General features: G+C 35.0%; 5 protein-coding genes across 7 annotated transcripts; 3 read left to right on the top strand and 2 right to left on the bottom strand.

Moving 5' to 3' along the window:
* Window positions 1-3,396: 3,396 nt before the first annotated feature.
* LOC113505769 (MMS19 nucleotide excision repair protein homolog) lies at window positions 3,397-9,568 on the bottom strand. Of its 2 annotated transcripts, none has more exons than XM_026888580.1 (7): window positions 9,239-9,568; window positions 8,633-9,016; window positions 7,319-7,668; window positions 5,614-7,071; window positions 5,003-5,269; window positions 4,448-4,615; window positions 3,397-4,084 (listed from the first exon to the last, which is right to left on the bottom strand). In XM_026888580.1, exons 1-7 carry the CDS (start codon window positions 9,324-9,326, stop codon window positions 3,881-3,883), a joined length of 2,919 nt encoding a protein of 972 aa, XP_026744381.1. In that variant the 5' UTR covers window positions 9,327-9,568; the 3' UTR covers window positions 3,397-3,880. The 2 variants fall into 2 exon arrangements, with proteins under 2 accessions (XP_026744381.1, XP_026744382.1); XM_026888581.1 differs by lacking the exon at window positions 9,239-9,568 and adding an exon at window positions 9,151-9,217.
* A 176-nt stretch (window positions 9,569-9,744) lies between these two features.
* On the top strand, window positions 9,745-10,801 carry LOC113505771 (DNL-type zinc finger protein-like). The gene has a single exon (XM_026888583.1). The coding sequence runs from the start codon at window positions 9,915-9,917 to the stop codon at window positions 10,443-10,445; it is 531 nt and encodes a 176-aa protein (XP_026744384.1). The 5' UTR covers window positions 9,745-9,914; the 3' UTR covers window positions 10,446-10,801.
* Window positions 10,798-13,955, bottom strand: LOC113505770 (fibroblast growth factor receptor substrate 2). The gene is made up of 2 exons (XM_026888582.1): window positions 13,698-13,955; window positions 10,798-13,210 (listed from the first exon to the last, which is right to left on the bottom strand). The coding sequence occupies exons 1-2, from the start codon at window positions 13,779-13,781 to the stop codon at window positions 11,648-11,650; spliced, it is 1,647 nt and encodes a 548-aa protein (XP_026744383.1). The 5' UTR covers window positions 13,782-13,955; the 3' UTR covers window positions 10,798-11,647.
* A 438-nt stretch (window positions 13,956-14,393) lies between these two features.
* LOC113505772 (U6 snRNA-associated Sm-like protein LSm1) lies at window positions 14,394-15,393 on the top strand. Its single transcript, XM_026888584.1, has 3 exons — window positions 14,394-14,591; window positions 14,669-14,853; window positions 15,148-15,393. Exons 1-3 carry the CDS (start codon window positions 14,534-14,536, stop codon window positions 15,319-15,321), a joined length of 417 nt encoding a protein of 138 aa, XP_026744385.1. The 5' UTR covers window positions 14,394-14,533; the 3' UTR covers window positions 15,322-15,393.
* Window positions 15,394-16,044: 651 nt separating this feature from the next.
* On the top strand, window positions 16,045-23,650 carry LOC113505866 (rho GTPase-activating protein 19). 2 transcript variants are annotated; one of them, XM_026888710.1, is made up of 10 exons: window positions 16,045-16,360; window positions 16,442-16,629; window positions 17,000-17,209; window positions 17,627-17,835; window positions 18,139-18,329; window positions 19,003-19,175; window positions 19,503-19,648; window positions 20,544-21,155; window positions 21,624-21,823; window positions 22,200-23,650. In XM_026888710.1, the coding sequence occupies exons 1-10, from the start codon at window positions 16,248-16,250 to the stop codon at window positions 22,786-22,788; spliced, it is 2,631 nt and encodes an 876-aa protein (XP_026744511.1). In that variant the 5' UTR covers window positions 16,045-16,247; the 3' UTR covers window positions 22,789-23,650. The 2 variants fall into 2 exon arrangements, with proteins under 2 accessions (XP_026744511.1, XP_026744513.1); XM_026888712.1 differs by lacking the exon at window positions 20,544-21,155.
* The last annotated feature ends 20 nt before the right edge of the window (window positions 23,651-23,670 follow it).

The following is a 23,670-nucleotide window of genomic DNA, read 5'->3' as shown; positions in this document are numbered from 1 at the left end:
GCGCTCAGTAAGTTTAGCATGGTGACCTTTACCAATCGGCTATCGTTATTTCAAAAGTAAATTTGTATAGTTAAGATACAAGACTTTTTATTCTACAACTAGTTTGTATAACTTAAAATAAATAGTAGGAATAGATTATTATTACTTTACTTTTTATGAGCACCTACTGACTAAGAAACCTTAAACGAAACAAACCTCTTTAAAAAATTCAAACTAGCGCTTGTTCAGGCACCGCGCCAAAACTGGTTCAAGATTTAATAGCAGTCTGCTTTGACAGAACACATTCTTAATCACAATAAAAATCTTCCTTCAAAACAGCTGTGAGCTGGCAACCCTAAACATTGGCCCAAAACCAACTAATTATTCCATGACGACATTATACACTAAACATACCGTCATAGTGGCGGGACATCAAAGACCCATCATTTATATATTAGTGCCTTACTCTCGTAATTAAGAACCACTAATGAGAACACGAACAGGCAAGTCATGTCGACTATTAATTATGATTAACTTGTACATTATGACACTAAGGAATCTTAGCTTCGGGGTCCTTTTGGAAAAACGTTGTGTTAAGCTTTTCATCAGCGTTAGGATGTGTGATACTTGACATGATTTTCCGAAGTTGGCATGCAAAATTTCTGTATTTTCGCGTAGCAGAAAATGCAGATAATCGTAAGTGCTTTTACGGAAAGCCTTTTGGCTCTAATGTTCATTCTACATTAAAATTCAGGATTTATTTCTATTTGTTAACTTTTGTCCTAAGTACCTATCATCTCTATTACAACAAGCGTACGAATCACAATTCAGAAGTTTCGTCCATATCAAACAAGGTAATAATCTACGAGTGCATTAAGCCACTTACAAATTTAAAAAGTTATTCGCCCTTTAATCACAAACCAAACACGTTACTCCCCCTCTAAACAATCATCAATCCACACTTATAGCTAAGCAGACAACGCTATGTAAATTTAAATTGAATCATCAACGGCCTGGATTTGTCCATTTAATCCGTATCAAGGCCCGTTGTCCAACATTCGTATATTCGCCTATTATCTGTCTGGGGACTCATCTTCGGACTAACGTTGGCACTTTGAATACAAATCGTGTGTAACCAGCTTAGTGGACTGTCCTGGAAGAAATTAGATGAGCTTAAGTTTAGGAACGTAGCGGATTTGTCGGGATTGCGAGAATGGACAGAGCTCAGGATTAAGACAGTACAGTTTTGCTCGTGCGATCATAACCACTGTGTAGCTTTTAACTTTTCTGCGCGTTTTTTGTTAATGACTCCTACGCGGGAATCGACCTCTCGACACGTCAACTACAGTGAATTTAGCATGACACTTGTTTATTCGAGATATCAAGAAAAATAGTTAGATACCTACTTTTTTAAATTGAAAATAAGTTTGTATCTACGTTACAAATTACTTTATTTTTCGTTAAGTTACAACGATAACGGATAACTATAAGCTTACCTACAATACCTACTTATAAGAAAACTTATAATCTTTTAACTTTTTCAAAATCATTTCTTAATATCTAGATCTACCAACGAGTCTAAAGCATTTGCCAGGTACGTCAAAAAAAAGTTAAATATTCACATAACAAAAATCTAAACAAATGAAGAGCTCCGAGACAAGACCAAACCCCCATAAAGAGGACAAACGACCAAAAAATCCCGCATTAAAAATGTAAAAAACATACAGAAGATACAACGGGCGGTGTCTAGGATTAGCCCGACAAAACTGAGCTACTAACAATTTGATCTGAATTTACATAATCTCTTATCGCATTGCGCGCGTTTCCACCACTTTAAATGTTAATGAAGGGTTGCTGTGGGCCCTCAACTGGAGTTTTTGAACGGTAGTGTGTTACGTTAGAACTGTTAAGTTCGGAATTGATGTTTTTGTGATAAGAATGGATTTATGGTTATTATGAGATCTTTGTTCTGAGCTCAAATTCTGTAGGCTATAAGACTTAAATAGGTATAAAGACGTTGCATAATTCGTCTACGAAATTCTTAAAATAGTAGTAAATATCAATTTACGACGTGATAAATTAAAGCGAATACCTACTAAGTACAAATGCTATTACATTTCGGCAAACACCTAAGGGGGATAAGGGAAAGGCAATGAACGATAACTACGAGATTGTTTTAGGTTCCCAAAAAAAGGGAAAAGATCTTAGTGTTGAAAGAGAAAACATTAAATAAGAAATATTATTATTTGTACCTACACCATATTTAGTGGCAGAACACAGAGTTCATATAAAATTTACTTTTGAGACCTTTCTTGTATTCTATTACTTATGTTCACAAATAAAGATGATTGATTGATTAAATAAAGTGATATATTTTAGTTTCCCATTTGATTTTGAAATCTTCATTTTCATGTTTTACATTTAGTTTCTCGTCACAATTTTATTTTTAACTGAATATTTGACACAAGTTACACGCAAATGGATTACTTTGTATTATCTAAATGCCCTAAAAATAAGCTATGGGCATGTGCAGAAAGTATTTCAAAACCATATTTTATTATTTATAAACTGCTAAATACCGAAGTATCCAAAGAGGCTCCGAATTTAAAGTCCCATTAATTCAAATCAATAAACAGACCGCAACCGCAAAAACAAACTAGGGCTGTAACAACAAAAGTGCAGACACAACATTTTGCATGCACCCCTCCGTTAGGTTGGCAATACGAACTCTTTAGTATGCATTGAATTTGTCCCTAATTACTGTGTTTCCGCATCCTCGTGGATAAACACCGTAACTACTTTGATTTTCAATTAAAAACGATTAGGTTTTAATACTCATGAATATTTAACGGCCATTATTATTTTTATAGGTAAGTTGATTTTTTTTTGCGTTGGGTAACACTAACATAAGCTGCTAAGTAGGTATTTATGGCATAAATTATTTGAATGTTTTTCGATATTTTACTAAGGGCAAAACGGGGTGAATAGAAGTATTTTCAGGGTGAGATAATAATCTGTTCAGAAACAATTTTTATAAGTTTTCAATGTTTTACGAGATAGGATGAAATAATTTGGTGAATATTCCAAAGCAATTAATAAAATGATTCTATTTAGCCGTTTCTAAGCAGAATTTACTTTAATTACTAAAGGAAAAGTTACAGTATCAATGTTACATTATGGAGAAATTTTATTATTGTGTATTAGTACATGTATGTTTTTTGAAAGGGAACTGTTTATGCAATGCTTATAAAGTAAACCTTATTCCGTACCGCATAAGAACCACTACCTATTCTTACAAAATGTAGAAATTTTCAAGTTATTATTGTTTGCGCAGATGTTTCTTTAATAGTGAACATACAATGCATCAAGGTGATATAAAAACAATAAAACAAATGTTATTAAGTGTATAATAAAATATACAATTTATTGTCGTACATAATTTTGCAACAAAACAATTTTATTGTTAACATATAGCTATACAATTTTTTTGCAGGTTTTTCAGATCGATATCTAATTTCACTTCTACTATAAGCTTGATAATTTTTATATTTCGAACATTTTTAAAATACTCGTCATTGATATTAAGCAACAAATAACTGCCAGTGTCTTAAATAAATAAAAAAGATTATCCAACAACAAAACTCAACATCTATTCCTACTTTAAATATAAATATCCAGTGCGTTTCTCATTACATGGTCAATTTAATTTTAACATCTCAGTTTTCTATCACTAAGGGCAATGCGGCCAATATAACTTGGCACGTCGGGAAAGAGCTACAAAATACCGCTATCTCTGTCTTATACAAAGAGCACGTATATATTTGTCTTGCTCTCACAGCCTTTAATTTTCTGAAATGCCAAGTTACATCAGTCACACTGGATTCTGATTGGATGTTAATTATTAGTTCATTTTCTCTTCTCCTGGCGCGCCAACTAGGTACCAACGCGATCGGGCGCGAACTGCAACGCTACGCACAAGTCGCTTCTTGTCGTCAAGAGCTGGCGCTAAATCAAGTAGAACGTCTTGCTTGTACGGTAGTAGGAGCGATGTGTGGAATGTATTCGCCATATCGTAGAGACATTCGAGACTCTTTATTCTCACGTCCTGAAATAATTATTTGTATGTTTCAAATCAAAGTATTTTTATTAACTTAAGATGTGATAAAAGCGGGAAAATAGATACTGACTTATATTGACGTCTTTAGGTAAGGTTGTTTAAAGAGTTAGACATGCACAAAAACTCAAATGCTTGTCTTTCGTGGGGATCGAACCCGCAACATGTTGGTCACAATAGATTAGATTTAGCGTGGCGTTAGTGTGATTTACACATGCTTGTCTTGAGTGTGGGTGTCTTTGTGCATGTGATTTAAATATATGTAAAAGCCCCTGCGACACAAGGAGTAAACTCCTTGAATAGGGACACATTACTCCAAAAATTCTATTACCAAAGAGAACAAAAGCCACTTACCATGGACCTCATATATCTAGTGAGCTGTACCAATCGCGGTAGTATAGTCTGCAGGCTGTCCGCAACGACGACAGGGTTGGAGAGGATGAAGTGGCCCATCACGGTTAAGGAAACATTTAACATATCCTTGTTATCGTACTCTAGGGAATCTATTACGATTGGTGTAATCTGAAATATAAATATAAGAATAGTGTTTGTAGTGAAATAATAATAATGCTGTGGAAAAATATAGAACAAAGAAAAACAGACAGGACTCGAATTTGCGACTCCTCATCAATATGTTTTTACAAAATATTATGCAGTCATAGGGAACATGGTATTTCTCAAATACCACGATTATGAAAAGAAGGTATTTTTGTGATTTCAATACTTTTGTCTTAAACTTTTTCAATGGAAAAGACTAAATAAGGAAGTAATTATATTTTAAAACAAATTTATATCCAACAAAGGGCAACATCGCTTCTTGAGTTCCAAAAACCTATAATTAACTGAGCACTATTAGAAACTACGACTACAACTTGTGCGAATAAACAGTTATATCAAACAAAAACCAACCTTATTGGCCTGATTATTAAGTACAGTTTTCGGTGCCTTCTCCATCACATACGCCCAACTCAGTAAGTACGACTCTTTAGTATCTGGCGTCAAGTTCCCTAGCTTACAAGACAAGCCAGAGAACGTTTCAAACATCCTTTGCTTGTACAGAAGGCTTATTCTACAATGTTGTTTGACGTTCAGATATTCTGGGTACTCTGTCATGATTAGACGTATCGCTTCTGATCCCTCCTTGCAGTATTCCTTTGTGTTTAGTACGCCTACGATCTGGAAATTGTAATGGTTTATAATTGGGCATAAGCGATTTTCGACTCTTCGTCTTGAATTTAAGGCGTATATGATTGAAATGTTGTTTGTGGCATAATTAAAACGCAAAACGGTAATATTTTTTTGTACTAGTATATTAATGCTACGCCTATGGGTAAAATTAATAAAGTTGATGGGCTAGCCCAACTATGCGGCGGCGCAGCGGGTTTTAATATATAAACCGTTATTAAATAAATAATTATGAATTCGCCTAACGAAAGTTATAATTTACAAAATCAAGTAAATAGATTAATGTGACCAATGAAATATACTTTTTATTGTATATAGGCACTGAGGGCACTAACCTTCTGCAGCCAAAACAGGAACAAATCACTACCCCTCATGATCAAAGCCTTAGTAATCCATCCATATAAAATAATCAGTCGCGGACACAAGGCCTCATCGTCCCTACTGCAGGCCGCCAACTTAGTCTTCAACAACTCATACAGCAACTCAAACCTCTGTCCATGTTCCGCTTTATTCAACAGATGGGCTATCAACGCACAAGCCTTCGTCCTCACAACCTCATTCTCACTAGTCAAAGAGACCTTTAAAGCTACAGTCATTATTTCCTCGAACTTAGAAGTGTATACTGTAGGGTGTAGAGGCGTATACAAGCATTCTATGATCATGAAGTATACGTCATCTTTCGAGCATTGTTCTAATGCTTGAGGCGTGTGCTTCGATAAAATGTTCTGCTGCTTCTCAGGCGGTAAGCTCCCGATCGTATTGGCTATTAATGTGTACCCGTGAGATAAAGCGTCAGGGTTAGTCGAAGTGATCTCTTTGTACAACCAATTCATCACGGGGTCTATCAACCCGTGATCACTTTCAATCTGCATCACCTTTTCGTTGGTAAACACGCTGGCAATAGATATGGAACCACTCAATGCTTCTACAACTTGCAAAGCGTCCGGATCGTTAGCCGAAATGATCTTCAACATCTCCTCAATTATCACCTTCGTGAAGTCATCTATACTGGCCAAATTTGAAAGCAAATTTAAACGTTTCTGGAGAACTGTTTTATCTTGTTCCAAGTTTTCAATGTTACACTTTCCTTTGACCACCAATTCCATAATAAGTTCTGGATACTTTCTTGCAATAGCGTGAATCGTCTCAACACTAATGCTTAGTAAATCGTTATCTTGAACGTGTTGAATATTGTGAATAAGCACTTCAACGAAAGGTAGAACAAGGTCGGTTTTCAGGCAATCCTGGACTCGGATTAGAGTTTTGAAGCCAGCCATCTGGAATTCTTTTGATGGTTGGCTGACAGCTGTTAGGCAAACTTGAGGAACATCGGCGACTTGGTGCTGCACTCTTTCCATAACACCCTTCGTTTTAGCTAACACAAACAAGTCACCGAGTAAGTCCAAACTAGCGATTTGTAATTTTGGAGATGATTTGAATTCGTAGAAGGCTACAGTGGCTGGGATCATGGCTCTCGCTATCACCTCACACGCCTGTGTGGCCGCGTTGGCTGTGGTCAAAAGTATTTTCGCACTTTTCACGAATTGAGCTACAGTCGTCGCTTCTGCTATACTCGTTTGGCAAGATATAAGTATTAATTTTACTAAGTTATCGAAGCCTTGGTCAGTGAGGGATGCAGTTTCCAGTTTCGCTACAACTGCCGATAACGCTTCGTGGCACAACAGTTTGAGTTCATCATCAGTTTTATGACCCATATCTCTGCTGAGTGACGACCAAATGGCTTTGATAAATGGAGTGAACGTTTCCGCTTTCAAAGTCTTACAGCACTCAATCTGGAAGATGGAAAAATAGATTTGATTTACGACAAAATTTACGAGGTGAAAGTAAATCATGAACTCATTCTCTGTTATTAAATGAATAATAATGTATCCACCTCACAAAAGTTATTAATATAACCTTCATCCAATGGTACTTTTTTTCCATTATCATCTTTATAAACCGATAAACTGCAAAGTATACTTTAAACGCATTGATTAAAAAAAACTTTGCAAAAAGAATTAAGATAAAATGTAAACTAACCAACAGCCTCAAGGAATCAATTTTGGCCAACCTTAAGTTCGAATCCAATTTCTCAACTAAAAGTATAATGCATGATTCACCAAACTCTTCGACTGCACATAGGCAGGGGCATAGGCCATTTGCCAGTTGTTCTCTCGTCACAGCGGCGGGATCGTCAGGGGAAGGGTGAAAGTCAATAGGATAGTAACAGGATATGACGTCAAACATTTCCTCGGCCAAATGGCCTAAAGGTACTGTTTTCAAAAAGGTTTGTAAGAACTCAAATAGGAATACTAGGTTTCGAGGATCACGCTCGCCGTCCATAGCTGATATTACGCCGTAAACGAAGTCTGGGCCTAAGTTTTTGACATCTGGAATTAAAGGAAAGATTGCCTGTTACATTTATTTATTTAAAATGTATATTATGTTAATATGATCTAAAACATAAATATGGCAATTGATTGAAGACATTATGTATTAGATTGATTGATTCTGAAATAAATAAATCTCATTTGTGTGTCAGAACTTTGGTAAAAAAATGTTTTTGTCACTTCAATTACTATTTACGAACATAAACTACTACAAAGTCCAAAAAAACCGTCAAATGCCAAAACTACATATTTCCTCATCTGATATCATTACTGACAACAGTATAGCAATGTAAACAAAATCGAAATATTTTTTAATCACGTGTTTTTAACTGATAATATTTATTATATTGACATATTAAGATAATGCTTATCATAAATAGGCCTAAGTATTACAAGTTATTTGGGTATGAAAGGGCCATTGAGGAATTAAATAAAGTATTTATCACGGTAGTCAAATAGACATATCAAGATTTTTTTGTTTTAATAAAAATTCCAGAATATATTGATTTCTGTCATGACTGTAGATTTTATGTTCTTTTTAACAGACAGTGCCAGCCATACTTCTAATACACTACGTTTAAATTCACAAGGAAATGATTAAAACAATTTGACCATATCCTCAAACCAAATGAATTCCTGTACAAACTTCTTTGTTATATCACAAACAATGTAATTGTAAATTACAAATGTAAATCAATATGTATTCAGCATGCAACATGATGTAACAATACAACATGCAGGTTGCATGTTGCCTTTTTAATTCATTTTCCAGAGTGTTGAGCAAGAAGGTTAACATTAAAAAAGAACAGTTATGAGTTTTATGTAACTTTATGGTTCCCTCCATAGTTTGTAGAACAGATGAGTTTGGTGCTTATATCTTAATTTTTTTGTTAATTTGATGTATGTTATTGGCTATTGTCTGTCCATCTATCCAGAAAGCAACATATATATAATAGATACTTACACTCAATATCCTTTTCACATAGCTTCTTCAAAATCAGGTAAATGGTATACCTATCCTGCCTCAGTTGGGACTGGCAGGTCACTTCTCGAAAGAGTACCGTTAAAAAGTCTCTACAATTATCTATGTTATACTCTGCCATATCTATCAATACTGAATAGCCCTCTATTACAGGAGGTATAACTCTGTGGTTATCCTTAAGTCTGTCTATGTAGAATTTTGAAATGAATTTCACTTGTAAGTCATTTAAATAATCATTTGGCAATCCCTTAAGTATTTTAGTGTAGAAGCTCATTCCTTTTGCTCGGTGATCTGGTTCCTTGTTTGTTAGTACGCCAGCCATGTTCTCTACGAGATCCGCTATATCAAGTCTTCCAGACACTATGTCTGAAAAAGTTAATTTTGATATTTCATTACACATGCATACATTTGTTTTCAGTGTTAGACCATTACGCAATTAAAAATAATTTATAGCGTATCTGATAAAATCGAAGGAAAGAGAACTTGATTTTGATATATACCTGAAATATGTAGGGTATCAAAACTAGGAGTACAAATGTTTCAAGTGATAAACTTGTACACATTTAATTAGAACAAATCTCTACTTACCAGCAACGATGTTCGGTACCTGATCAAATATATCATTAGTATTGATAATCTGATTCGCCAATTCAGGTTTAAACCACACAGAGTTCATGCTGTTGGATAATTTTTCAATTTTTACAATTTCAATACAACAAAAATTATTTTAGCGTTTCAAACTAAACATTTCGCAAAAATAGAAGTTTTGAATTCCGAAATGAGTAGTTATAAGTAGAATTTTGTCCTAATTACGCATTTGAGTGATTAAAACTTTATTGTTATGGTAAATTGAGGTTATTTTATTTGTTTTTAATTTAATATTCGGCAAACAGATACAAGTATTTTGTCCATGCAGTCAGTAACGTCAAAATGACGTAAGTTTAAACATTACCAGTACTAAAAATATGTTTTTTAAAATCATTCCAGGTACATAATTTTTCTGCTGAGCGTAACATATCATGACATTTCACTCTCACTGGTTACAAATTTGTATCTTGTATCTCTGTCCGTTACATACCAAATTCATGGTATGTCTAGTCTTGTGACTATAAGAATTGAAGGTTATACTGAGTTGTTTTTAGTTCATTTCTCGCCTCTCTGTTGTTATACTGATGTAAAGTGGTGCAATATTTGAAGAATTTACAAAAAATCCGCGTTTTCGGCTCTCGCGACTTAAATTGTAAAATTTATATACAAAATCACAATGTCTCACAGAACGTTGATAGATTTCGTGGTGAAATATCACAAACCACGTTTGCTTAATAACGTCGTGTTCTTTCCGAGCAATGGAAATTCATATTTTGGGCGAAGACTTGCTCTTCCTATACCAGTTTCATCTTCCACACCGAAGGTCCAATCACCTAGAAATTTCAGCACGTCGGCTCCAAAATTCAATGAAGTTCAATTAAATCAGGAACCGAAAAAGACAGACGGAAAATTTCAATTGATGTTTACATGTAAGAAATGTAATACAAGAAATACGAAGTTCATCTCAAAATTAGCGTATTACAAAGGCGTCGTTATAGTGATATGTGACGGCTGTGAAAACAAGCATTTAATAGCCGACAATCTCAACTGGTTCACTGACATGAATGGCAAGAAAAACATTGAAGACATCATGGCAGAGAAAGGTGAAACAGTTCAGAAGATAATGTCTTCAGATCTTGAATTTATTGCAATGGAAATGGCTAAAGGTATTGAGAAGAATGAAGAAAAAGTTTTGCTGAAAGACTAAGGCTGATGTAACCAACAGTTAAAGTTAAAACATTAGTCCTTAGGATATTGTGTAGAACTGTGATAAAACTAGAATTATTTATTTTTTATCCATAAGATAATAGTCTCAGTAACTTAAAAACCTGTCTCAGTTACTGTTTATAAAGCATTGTTTTGTAGTTTACTGAAATAATGTACTATAGATTAATACTTGTAGAAAGTGTACTTGATACACATAGCTAGCTGCAAGTAGCTATTCAACATGAGTAAACATAGTGCAATAGATCTAGAACTTGCCTCAGATTCCAATCAGTACTTTAAATGAGCACATTGCAACATTGTAAACTGTAAAGAAATTTAATAAAACATTTCAATGAGGATTATATGATTTATTCTCAATCCATAATACAAGAGATTACTAATAAAAATATGGCCAACCTAAAATATAAAGGAGAAACAGATATCTGTTGTATGCATTCATATCATTTAAAATTTCATTCCAAAAATTAAAAATCTTTTGTCTGCACCAATGCAATAAATAGCACTTTTCTGCAATTTTTTCTTGAATAATTCATAGCTTTAAAAAAATTTAAACATCTAAAACCCTATGATATGAACGCCAAATTTAATTTAACACTTATATTACAATAGGTATTTAAAATTTAGCATGTAAAGTTTATTAAAAATATTTGCTTAATTGGCACCAGTTGGTAATCATATCTGAAAATACTCTAAAAATATAAGGCACAATATAATCACATATGTAATACATTTCATAATCTCTTATAAATACTAGGTATTATTTTGTGCGAAAGTTTATTATACAAAATTAATTATTATACTAATAAAGAATGTAATTAGGAATGCAAAAATTCTCATCTTGGAAATGATCAACAGGTAATGGACAGGTCAAGTTATAATGCTAAAAAATATTATTCACTGGAATATAATACTCCTAATCTAACAGTTAATGTGGCAGATCATTATAAAACTATCAAGAACATATTTAAGAATTGTTGAAATTGTTCACAAATTAGCAATGCACATGAAGATAAACTGTCCATTTACCTAATTCAACAGACAATTGTCAATTATCTTGGTAGAATATTAGATGTTATTAGTAAAAAAAAACTTTAGCTTAAACCTAAAACAATGAGTAATTGAGTAAACAATCACTGATGAAATTTCAGTCTTAAAAATTATATTTTCTCATAATATAACAGGTTATACTCTTTTTGGACGGCTTACAATGGCATAGTTGGTACCATTGCAGGTGCTATGAGTGACTTCCTCTAATCCAACTTGGTTTTGGAGAGCCTGGACTTGTGCAGCAGTTGGTACTTGGGGCCCTGGAGTGTTTGGCTTCCTTATCATGCCATAACCCAAATGGGAGTCATCAGCTAATCTTGCTGTCTGCATGACATTCTCCACTTCATCATAGTCATTCCATGTATCTTTATTCTTTGGCTCTCCCAAAGCCAGTGTCGTAGGCCGTGCCTCGATCTTCTTATATCGAGAAGATTTGTTTAATTTGCTAGTAGAACCAAAGTATGCCAGTCTATCATAATTCTCATCTTCTGGGTCAACTACTGGACTTGGCAAAAGAATAATTCTTGAGGCATCTGGACCAGTTATGTTTAAGTTGTCTTGAGATCGAGAAATAAGTTTAATACAATTTGGATTATCAGCCAAGTTTGGTGTGAATTCCGTATGCTCAGGCTCATCAATGCCTAAAGTTTTCCATGCCTCATTTCTGACTTCAACTCTGTCATATGGCACAGTTAGGCTGGGTGGGCTGTGTTCCCTCTTTACTTGTTCAATAGGTTCATAGTTATCAAGTTTTTTGTATCTACCAAAATCTGTAGACTCATCAGTTAAAAGAGAATCTTTACCTTTAGGTAAATTAATTATTTTACGAGGAGGCTTCAAAGGTTTAGGTTTAAGTGCAGGTTTGGGCATAAGTAGAGGTGCAGTGTCCCTTTCTGAGCAAGAACTTTGTTGACTTGACACAGATACAGATGCAGTCTTAAATGACAGTGAACTCAAATTCAGTTCGTCAGGCCTGGCTGCAACAAGAGGACTTCTAGAGCCAGGGAATAAATTAGCACTTGACTGAATATTAAATTCACTATGCTCAGGACTATTGAGATTATCATTGCCAATCATTTGTTTCATAGTTTTCATTTTTAATGACAAACATTTGAATATTTCAGATTGGTTTGGATGTTCTAAGTGAAAGATTCCTTCTCCAGTATCACATTTTCTCCCTGCTTCAAAAGTAAATTTACCCTGTCTATAGCCATAGCGCCGTATGTACCTGTAAGGCCATGTGGCATACAATTTATTATCATTCACATCTCTTAATTCTATGGCAGTTGATGTGAGCAAAAGAAGGTATCGGATGGATTCAAAACCACATCTTGTGGATGCGTCCGATGGGCACATTTTCACTGAGAAAACTCCTTCTCCAGATGAGCAATAGAGATCGTTATCTTCGTCACAACTGAAAGGATTAGAATCTTTGTCTTTGAAGGCAACTGATTGCAACGCAGAAACCCATTCTAAGGTCTCTGCCTCAGACTGAGTGCTCAATTGTTGAGTGTGTGACTTAGTAAGTATTGTAATTGTGTTGGGACTAGAATGAGTTATTTTTATACAGTTTTCAAGGGTTAATATTTTAGGTATAGCACCAGTAGAGACTTCATCTTTGTTGTCATATATTTCAAGACGCTCAATTCCTTGTTTGCTGGCTGTGAATAGTATGCAGTGTTTCTGTTGCCAAATTTTCTGAAAAACATAAATGTATGTATCAATAATATTGTAAAAGCATTTTTTTTTTTTAAAGATTTGTCTATTTACATTTTCAAGGATTTAATGTATATTGTTGAAATGTTCACTTTGCTGCACAAATTCATACCAATGGGGATAGAAAAACACGGATAAATACACGCTATAGGATATTATGATAATAATATACGCGTTTTCCTGTGCTGTAATATATTAGAAAATGTATGATATCCAGTCAGTAGGAATTGATTACTGCCTTTTAGAGCGTTATTCATTTAGCGACCTAACAAATAAAACTCGGTTTGTTCTCAAAAGTTGGAAAGAAAAGTATCCGAAATGTTATTATTAACAACACGGCACCTACCTTTCCATTGAGTCACAGCTCGATTACAATAATGCTTTAACTTCGAGATTACGTGAACGCGCATGAATCACATGCACTATTAATTTTATAGTTAGTATATACGTAAATAACACAGTTTTGTACCTTTTTTGGAAATTTACTAAACATATTCCCTCCGGCAGGCGGAAATAATAAACAACCGGATTTGATCTCGTCGTCTTGTTCCATTTTCAGCGTCAGAGTTTCGTAAATGCAAAAACGCCTTTTGAATTCTTATAACACTATAAAACATAGCACAAATATTACTTCGTTGTTGGTTTTACACTTAAAGTTAGTTCATGTGAGCAATAAACTTCGTATGAAAATGTGAACGCACGATCACTTCAATGACAGACCGTACCACTAAAAAAGTAAAAAAATATTTTTTGACTGTCGTTATGGTTTCTTAGGATTGATCGTGAAAATTTTAGTCGATTAAATTTCGAAGAAAATCGAACAAACCACACCGTTCTTTTGTTCATTATGACTCAATTAAAACATGTATATACTTACATGTACATTTAAAGCTCACAGAGGGTAATTTAAATGAAAACCTTGTAAGTTTTGCGTAGCTTCGAATTGTCTGGGATCCTGCCTGGATTAATATGTAGGTACTGTTGACTGCATAATGACATTCTCTGACACATAAGATTTTTTTTCAACATACTACACAACCTTAATAAAAAAAGCGATTTAATTTTTAGTAACCGACTATAGTTTCGTTGACTAGTTAGGTCCTAACTCTAAACACAGAACACAGCTCTATTTCGATTTGTTATTTTTTGTGTAGGTCAGCTGTCATTGCTGTCAAAGTGTCAATGTCATTCGTATCTTGCGGTTTTGCTATCGTTTAAGCTTTATAGGATTTCAGGTGTTTATCGAAATTATTTAAAATACATTAATGAACCATCCGTAATTTGAAAGAAAAAACGCTTATTACAATGTCGAGTAACGTTAACCCTTTAGCGGGAACAGCTCATTTACTGGATGAATTGGACAGTATGTGTCATAAAACTTGAATATTGTGTCGTGTATTTGTATAAATATTTTATCAAAACAATTCTTGTTTTATAAAGAAAAGCTTATGGTGTTGCTGCGAGATGGGAGAACATTAATTGGTTACCTTCGCTGTGTGGACCAATTCGCTAATTTAGTTCTACACAAGACTATCGAAAGAATACACGTTGGGAGAGAGTATGGGGACATTCCAAGGGGTATATTTATCGTAAGAGGAGAAAATGTTGTTCTTCTGGGTGAAATTGTAAGTTGAAATTTAATATATAATGTTGGAATAATAATAGTTCTAGAACTCAATGGATAACAGCACTGCTGTTCAAAGCTTTCTAACGATCTTGTTTATTGTTGTTTTTATAGTTTGCCTTGTAAAATATCCAAAGGATTTTCATTTTTGGTTATTTCCTAAACAAATCAGGAATCATAGTAAAAAACTTGAGTGCTTGAACTAAACATGTTGCTTTCAGTACTTAACTGAAGAAAAACTTATCGAGTATTGAATTCCCTGAAATGGTGTAACCAATCGTTTTTTTTACTTCAGGATAAAGACAAAGAAGACAATCTCCCATTAACAGAAGTTTCTGTTGATGACATTCTAGATGCACAAAGAAGAGAACAGGATGCCAAGATTGAACAACAAAAGTTACTTTCAAAAGCTTTGAAGGAGAGAGGGCTTAATCTTCTAGCTGAAATGGGACATGATGATATGTTTTAAATATCCCCAAGCTTTAATATCAAGTTGTATCTAAGGAAGACTGTAATTATGTAATACACTCTATGTATCATTGTTATTTGTTTTATTTAATATTTATTTTTTTGTATCAACATGCTTTATAATTCTAAAACCTTACATGACCTGTGTATTTAAATAAAAAGCTGAGTAAAATAAATAAGGCATTAAAACCTCTTTAAACATGAAATAATACTACTGTACATTGCTTGTCACTGAACTCTCCCCAAACAGCTTGGCGGAAATGAATGGTTTTTCAACCCAAATTAAAAAGTTTCTCAACACAGCTGGTATTTCTTTATTGCAAGGACTCTCTATATGGTTCGGATTTATAAATCTGCTAGTTTAGATAGTTTTCTTTTCATGGCAATATTTGAAGTTATACACACGGACCATGGCTGTGGCAAACCACGGCAAATGTAGGAATAGAAATATCCAAGGCCCAAGAATACCCACATAAAATATCACGTTTTGTTTATTCTACTTCAAGTAGGATTCAAATAGTGTTCGTTCGGAAGTCATATATTTTTATGCCTATCTTTGCTAATTATATTATACAAAAAACATTTAAAATAAAAAAAGATTAAAATAAATTAGAATCGTTTATGTTATAACAAGTTCCAAATCGCAATAATTTGACAGTTTTAGAAATATCGTTCCCATATTTGTTTCTATGCTTTCTGAACGAACTATTTTGTCCGTTGTGATAAAATGACGTTTAAAAACAATGTAACTTGTGATTATTTCTGATTGAATATTTAAATAAAAAATTAAACAGAATGTTTATATTGTGTACCAAAATAAGTAGCCCAAGTTCTATTCGTAATATTGTATAAAAAATATGTGTTCAATAAGGAGTTGATTATACGTTTTATTTCTTTTTTCTAACTTGTTTGTTGATCGAGAAAAAAATGACTTCTGCAGACATTACATTGATAGAAAGATTACGAAAAGATAATTTGGACCAGTTTTTTACTTTAGTGCGTATGCATCTATCTTTTGTTGTAGATATTAATACAGACGAGTGAGTATAAAAGTTAAAAAGTCCGTTACTCATAACCTCCTGAAGTGTTTGTATCAAACTACATCCGTTCTTTTATTTTAGTGTTGATTGCTCAACTGACAAACCAAAGCAGTTCCGTTGGAATTTTCACAAGAAAACGAAGAGTTCCAGTTCGAATTCTAGTCAAAATAATGCTAATATAACAAAGAATAGTGTTGAAGTAAACTCTATTACTGAAGACGGAATATTAAGGGTGAATGAGTTGATTGATTTCCTGTCTAAGCCCGACAGTAAGTAGATCATTATGTGTGTAATGTTTTTAAAACTAAATACGTGATTCCCTTTCTTGAAATGTATTTAACAAATACAAATAATACTTTTACTTTTTCACCTTAATTGAAACAAGACATGACACTTAAGCAGCCTTTTCCAGAAGTGTGTCTTTAATGCTTAATTATTAAAATTCTGAATTCCCTTAAATTAAGTCTAATACATTTATTCCAGGAAAACTTCCTGTAAATCTGATTGTAGGTCATCAGACAACACACTTTACAAGTAGGGAAAATGTATCAAAATATTGTAATTGTAAATAACTAATAAGACATCCTCATCTTGCATTATTTCTGCACACAACATTAATTATACAACATAATATTTCAGATGTGACACAAGAAGGTATATTCCGGCGCACCGGCTCACTAAACCGTCAGCAGGAGCTAAAGAATCTCCTCCTCAATGGTTCCAAGCTTGGTCTGGATGATGGGAAGTTCTCTGTCCATGATTGTGCCTCTGTTTTAAAAGGATTCCTGGCTGAGTTGCCACAGCCTTTACTAATGGATCAGTATTATCAAACATATTGTACATTAGCTGGTATGTTTAATATTTCTGTTTACTTATACCTGCATTATTTGTTGATTTATTGATTGGCTTTCTGATTGATTCAGATTTGAAACCTGCAATTTTCCATATTATATTAAATATTTTATGGAATTTAAATTCTATTTAGCTGTTAGTGTTCTGTGAGTAAAAAATTATCATATTATTATGCTGCCTTTGTCCTAAAAAAAACAAGTTTTTAGATTTGGGTTTCACAAATTATCAAGTTGTCAACTTGCACCTGAAGTCCACTAGATAAAAATAGGCTCATATTTATTATATTATGTACTTCAGTTCAAAAAATATTTTTAGAAAGGTAAAATATAAGAGGGAATAGAATTTTAATCCATTGCTAAGGTCTATAAATCATTAAACATACTACCAGCTACACAATCAACCTATATTTTTCAGCACAATACCCACCCAATGCGGATTCGTCAGAAGTGAAATTGCTAACTGCATTACAACTGCTACTACTCCTCTTGACTCCATCACACCGGAGTTTCCTCCAGCGGTTACTACGGTTGCTGCGACTTGTGGCGGATAATGAAGCTTCGAACAGAATGTCCCCAGATACCTTGGCTACCATGTTCACACCACATTTGCTTTGTCCAAGAAAGGTAAGGTGTTATGTTTAAAACCTACAAAAACGATAAAAGAATCACTATGATAACTGTTTTCTTGCTTATTGCTAGACTGATGTTTTGACTGCAATCATAAAAAATATCTGAATTAGTCGACTCGACAAGGATTTATTCAGGGTGCCGCAGAAATATTCCCGCCTCTCTCCTAGCCTAGAATTTTTATTTATTATATTTATTTATTTATATTACTATATTGTTTGATATTAAAATTTTGTATGTTTCAACTACAAACCATTCAAGTGTTAATATTACAAACAATTTTCCCTTCACCTCTTCCAGTTATCTCCGGAAACGTTCCACGCGGACGCCATAGCCCTGTCCCCGGTCATCAGCTTCATGATCCGCCAGTCGTCGCGCCTGTTCGCGGCGCCGCCGCAGCTGGCCACGGACGCGGCCGCCTACTTCACGGTGCGGGACAAGCGGCGAGCCATGTCGCCTGATGTCGACCTCGATGAGAGTATCACGGATAAGTGAGTGGCTGTAGAGTTAAGGTGTTGGCACTTACCTAAATGATGTTCTAAATTATCTAAAATAATTCAACATCTCTTTTTCAGTGACAGACAGTTTTTTTTTTAACAGCTCCCGCACTTCGGCATTTAGCTTGTGTCGCGGAGGGTTTTACAAACATTTAAGTCATATGTATAAAAACATCCAGACTCAGAACAGACATTCATTGGAACACACAAAACACAAACTCTTGTCCTATGTGGGGATCGATCCCGTGACGCTTCACGCAATGTGGGTTTGGCGTGGTGACCTTCGTCATTCAGTTATCCTCACAGTCAAGTTAAGAGTAACCTTTAATTCCCATTCATTCATCGATACGGCCTTCAGAGTTAAATTTAATATTATAAGAAAAGGTCCACATACAATTTATACTCTGATACCCGGGTGATTCTTTGGATAAAAATAACTCTAGTTAAGGTCGCCATTATCCTCACCAACTGGTTCACGTCACTTTAATGCTAAAATGTTTTAATTCTTACGTCATCTATTAATAGCCGTTACTACGGCATTTACAAGCTTAGATAACAATTATATTAAATCAAGCAATCTGCAGTATGAAAAGTGTGGTGAGGATAATGATGTTCTTGATTAGTTCCTGGAGAATCCCTACCCCAGTAAGATGTAACCTCCCCACAGAACAGCGGCCAACACGGTGTACACGTTCGTGGACCGCGGCCGCACCCGCGCCGAGAACGACAACAACCCCACGGACACGGCGCTGGCGCAGCTGTACGCGCACATCCAGGCGCTGCCGCACTCGCAGCACAAGCGCAGGCTCATCAAGCACTTCAACCGGCAGAACGGATACGGTGAGGCACTCGCACTTCATGCTACGACAATACATCACGATTTGGACTTAGTTCAATGGGAAATTTGTGCAACACACATCTTTGTTGCCTCACCAACCTTTACACCTAAAGCTACAGTACGACAGAGTCAGTGCATTCGTCAACACTATTATGCGAATCGGTAAGTCGCTGCCTACTTGTCGCACATAGTTCTAGGACAGACGTGTCTAGTCTAGACCATCGCACTGATGGCTATTCACAAAGATATTTTTTATAATGAACTAAAAGAAATCATGCCATAATTAGAGATATATTCAATATGTTTATTGGCACTTTCTCTACTTACAGGTACACCAATACAAATACAAAGGACAGGTAAAGTAGCTGGTTCTAGAAGTTTCGGCGACTCCATCAAACGACACATATTTAATAAAGGGCTACTAAACAAAACACCGAAAAAAGGTTCAGGATCGAATATTAATGTAATTGATGAGGTAAGTTTATTTATTTTTATATTATAAATGCCCTTCATACACGAGGCAAGTAAGGTTCTGGTGTTCAACGAATTTACTACTTTATAATGTTATGTGTCGTTCAAAACTGTCTATTAAATGACTACCCCATTAAGGAATTTAATCCTTGTGTTGAGGGAATAAACATTCAAGTCACATGCACATGACAACCCGACACAGAACAAGCGGTTTTTTGCTGTACGCGACCTGTACGAAGCTCCTAAGAATATCTATATCGGTATTTGTTCGCACATTATTATCGCCTGGTATCAGTGACTTACGATGTCTCGTGTATAAAGGGCCCTACTCGTTGTAGCATGAAATATGAGACGCGCCATACACTTTAAATACCTGAATAAATTGTTTTTTTTTGTTTATATAGATTCTGCCGCGGTATACTCCACTAGATACCCAATGGTTTGATCCATAGCCCAATTTAGATTAAACTTCATTCGAAGATAATGTGGAATACGTAAGAGAGAGTCCGTAGTTGGTTCAGTAAATATCGTGAAAAAAGCTTTATTTAGCTAAGTCACATTTTAACGTCTGGAGTCGGTACTAAAATGTAATCATACTCATATCATCTGCCCATTTAGATAAGATTTTACCATACCTTCAATTAGAACTTACCTTATTGTCACTTAAAATCTATCACTTTTTTTCTTGAAATCAAAACCAGGTGTATGGCGAGCTCATCATTGCTATGTGTAATAACTTATTTCTCCAACACTAAACTTATAATAAAAACTGTCTGTCTCAACTTGTTTAGCATGTAAATGCAACTTGTAACTAACATTGTGTTTGTGCATTGTGTCTGTCTAAACCCGTCTGTGTGCTATCCCCTCCCTAACTTTCTTGTCATGCTTAACGCTTCCAGAAAACCGGAAAAGGGAAACTAAGGTTCACAGACGACAACAAAGTCGATGTTTCACATAAAAACATAGTTCTCAAGAACTTGGCTAACAAAATAGCGAGTACTGAGTCTTTGAATGATGATTACGATTCGGATGCCAGTAACGAAAGTACTTTGTCTGAGGGCGCGTTAAATAGATCTCGAAAGCTAAGTCCGAAATTCGTTTCCGAGCCTAATTTAAGCGCTTTGGACGTAAACGATGAAACTCCGAAGAAGAAACGCGGGAACAGACTATTCAGATCTAAAATTGTGTCTACCCAAGCGTTTAACAAGAAGTATCAGAAACGGAACAGCGTGATCCGCGGGACTCCGACATGCGTTTCGTGTTTCGACGACCAAGATACGGGTTCAGAAGACGAGGTTTCCTTCATCGAGGATGACGACAGAAGTCCTGTGGAAGAAACGCCAGTTAAAGCATCACAGGAAGATGTGAAGCACTATTTGACAAGTACGCCGGGGATTTCTGACGCCGTTGTATTCAACGAAGACTGTTCGACTCCGTACACTATCAATTTTAGAAGAGCCTCTATGTCGCCTATTACGAAGTCCACGCAGAAGTTGTCGAAAGCGATGCAGGTTGGTTGCATGAGCATGAATTATGTTATATGTGCTTTTTGTGTTAGGAGCTTTTGATATTCGATTTTGTACTTTAAGATGTTAGTGTTAGAGTTAGGTATTGCCCACCAAGACTAAAGAATCTTCTTGATTGGATGGATCGTATCGCATCGCGATATTTCTGCCTGATGTTTTATGACAAAATCGTATTAGAATATTTCTTGACCATAGTATCTTGTTTTTAAGCATATCAAAACGCATTAATTATCTATTCATGCATATTCCTCGACATAATTTCTTCCAAGATCTGCTACGACACTTAGTCCACCCCAGCTACCTTGCTATGAGCTCTTCAAACTAAGCTACTGGCATTATGGAAGCTAGACAGTGCTAACATTGTAGTGCTCTATCCCGCTTCCACAATTCTAACAGCCATCCAAGCTCATAGCACAGACAAGATCATAAACTAACCAACCTTTAAATTTTCAGGAATCAATAATGACGCCTCGTTCGCGCAAGCCCCTTATAATAACGTGTGAACAACGCGACAGTATGCCGGAGACTGAACGTAACTTGAAGGACGAGACCGCCAAATCCGATGGCTTGTACCAGTCGATGTCGCCGAAGAACGACAGCGACTTCGTGTCGTCAGACGATGATCATGACGTCACTAGGTCTACGTTTGAAAGGTAGCTTTGTTTATACGTTTATTGATACCGTATTGAGTATTGGGTTAAGGAGGTCAATCCGTTGAAACTGATGAGACCACATCGGAACATAGCTAAGAAAAGGATAAGATAGAAACAGGTCTAATAATCAGAAATATTTATGATATGAAATAGAGTATGACGTAGCGTTCTTGGTAATTTGTATGTAGGAATTGTTATTTAATATTAGGTTATTTATTAGGAGAGGATTGTTAAGACTGAATACAATATTTCATATACGGAATGCATTAGAATACCTAAGCATTATACGAATAATTACTAAACACCTAGTAAACGAATAATCTTAAGTAGGTAGGACTATCATACAAGTTTCTAAACGAATACCTTTTCGTTTCAGATCAAATCGATCAGCAAGCGTATCGATACCGCGCTCAAATACGTACGACGGTCGGTCTATCGGCGAAGGTAGTCCACTTCGCTCAGAAAACACTCGATTCGTAATCAGTCACGAAAGACCACAAGTAGACGACCTAAACACAACCCTATGTGGAAACGACGAAGATATACCAAAAATAAACGTATCCTACGAAACTACGAGCGACCAAAACCCAAAAACACTTACCGAACCATTCAGAGAATACCTACTAAGTAGATCGGTATTAACAGCAACACCAATCGATTTATCGATTCTAAATAAATCGAATGATACCGATGATAAAATCAGCGATTCATTACTTTATTGTTTAGATGGTAACACCCCGTCTGACTTGACATCATCGATTAGCAATTTGGCCGTTGATAGAGAATCGAATACTCGGTCACCATTATCGAATATAAATGTTAATATCGATAAAAGTCCGAACAGAAAACGCGGGGCGAATTCTTTAGCCTGTTTAGAAGAATCCACAACGGAGATTAAAAAGCCGTTGGTAGAAAAAGAGAATTTTACGTCACAGGTATTTGAAATACGGGAAACTGAACTATAATTGCGTAAATATCGAAATGTTATTGAGAATCGATAATAATCGATTAGGCCCCAACTAGTTGTGATTATCGATTAAACTGTTAAAGATATATTTTAGTCGTATTGTTGCTTTGTAGGTTTACGTAAATATTGATGTTTTAGTTTAAAACTTTGTACATACCCTTCAATACTCGTTATTGTTAATCACATGAAACAAATAATGATACTAATTCTGTTGACAAGCATTCGTTCTCTCTTTCCTTCACAAAACGAAAGAACGGAATAAAATAAGTCTGTCGGCAGTCTCAGAAAGACGCTCATTATTATGTTTTACGCAACGGAACTACAATTATTTTTTATATATGTATCGTCTTATGTTTTTCATAACAAAAAGTTGCGAACAAAATTTGTTGGCACAGTTCTTGTTTTATGTTATTCTTCAGTGCCTTATTGTTAATTCCTAGAATTTCTAGGTCGAACAAATTATGTAAGTTACCAGACACTGCATAATATGTAAGATTATTCTTATTAAGACATCCGAATTATTAATTGTATCGCCACAAAACTCATCCTTAAGTAGTTGGTCATTGAGGTGATTTTCGAAAAACAGGAATTTCGAGAATGATCACATATTTATTTTATCATATTTGGTACTATTGAAATTGTCAATTATGTCGTTTTCATTGAAGGGACATCACAAGGGCACGTTTCCTACTAAACTATTGGCTTATAGTTGTTATATTTCAAGTAAATTATGTAAAACAGGTCCAAATTTAGAACTCATCAAAATTATTTGCTTGTGGTCTAGTGGGATTTGTGTGTTCAACCCTGTTTTAGTTACAAGTACATTTATAAATATTAAATATATAATATTCGAATATATAGTTTGTCGTTTTTATTTATA

Source organism: Trichoplusia ni, chromosome 27 (genome assembly GCF_003590095.1).
Source record: "Trichoplusia ni isolate ovarian cell line Hi5 chromosome 27, tn1, whole genome shotgun sequence".
Classification (NCBI taxonomy): domain Eukaryota; kingdom Metazoa; phylum Arthropoda; class Insecta; order Lepidoptera; family Noctuidae; genus Trichoplusia; species Trichoplusia ni.
This window is presented reverse-complemented; position numbering and strand designations above follow the sequence as displayed.

Excerpts from the sequence above, each read along its gene's own strand:
- LOC113505866 (XM_026888710.1), top strand. The coding sequence starts at position 16,248 with ATGACTTCTGCAGACATTACATTGATAGAAAGATTACGAAAAGATAAT. Across the intron at positions 16,361-16,441 it reads GTAGATATTAATACAGACGA|TGTTGATTGCTCAACTGACA; the intron begins GTGAGTATAAAA and ends CTTTTATTTTAG. Across the intron at positions 16,630-16,999 it reads TTTCCTGTCTAAGCCCGACA|ATGTGACACAAGAAGGTATA; the intron begins GTAAGTAGATCA and ends ATAATATTTCAG.
- LOC113505770 (XM_026888582.1), bottom strand. The coding sequence starts at position 13,781 with ATGGAACAAGACGACGAGATCAAATCCGGTTGTTTATTATTTCCGCCT. Across the intron at positions 13,211-13,697 it reads TTAGTAAATTTCCAAAAAAG|AAAATTTGGCAACAGAAACA; the intron begins GTACAAAACTGT and ends TATGTTTTTCAG.
- LOC113505771 (XM_026888583.1), top strand. The coding sequence starts at position 9,915 with ATGTCTCACAGAACGTTGATAGATTTCGTGGTGAAATATCACAAACCA.
- LOC113505769 (XM_026888580.1), bottom strand. The coding sequence starts at position 9,326 with ATGAACTCTGTGTGGTTTAAACCTGAATTGGCGAATCAGATTATCAAT. Across the intron at positions 7,669-8,632 it reads ATGTGAAAAGGATATTGAGT|ATGTCAAAAACTTAGGCCCA; the intron begins GTAAGTATCTAT and ends CTTTAATTCCAG. Across the intron at positions 5,270-5,613 it reads TCCTGTTTTGGCTGCAGAAG|ATCGTAGGCGTACTAAACAC; the intron begins GTTAGTGCCCTC and ends TACAATTTCCAG.
- LOC113505772 (XM_026888584.1), top strand. The coding sequence starts at position 14,534 with ATGTCGAGTAACGTTAACCCTTTAGCGGGAACAGCTCATTTACTGGAT. Across the intron at positions 14,592-14,668 it reads TTTACTGGATGAATTGGACA|AAAAGCTTATGGTGTTGCTG; the intron begins GTATGTGTCATA and ends TGTTTTATAAAG. Across the intron at positions 14,854-15,147 it reads TTGTTCTTCTGGGTGAAATT|GATAAAGACAAAGAAGACAA; the intron begins GTAAGTTGAAAT and ends TTTTTACTTCAG.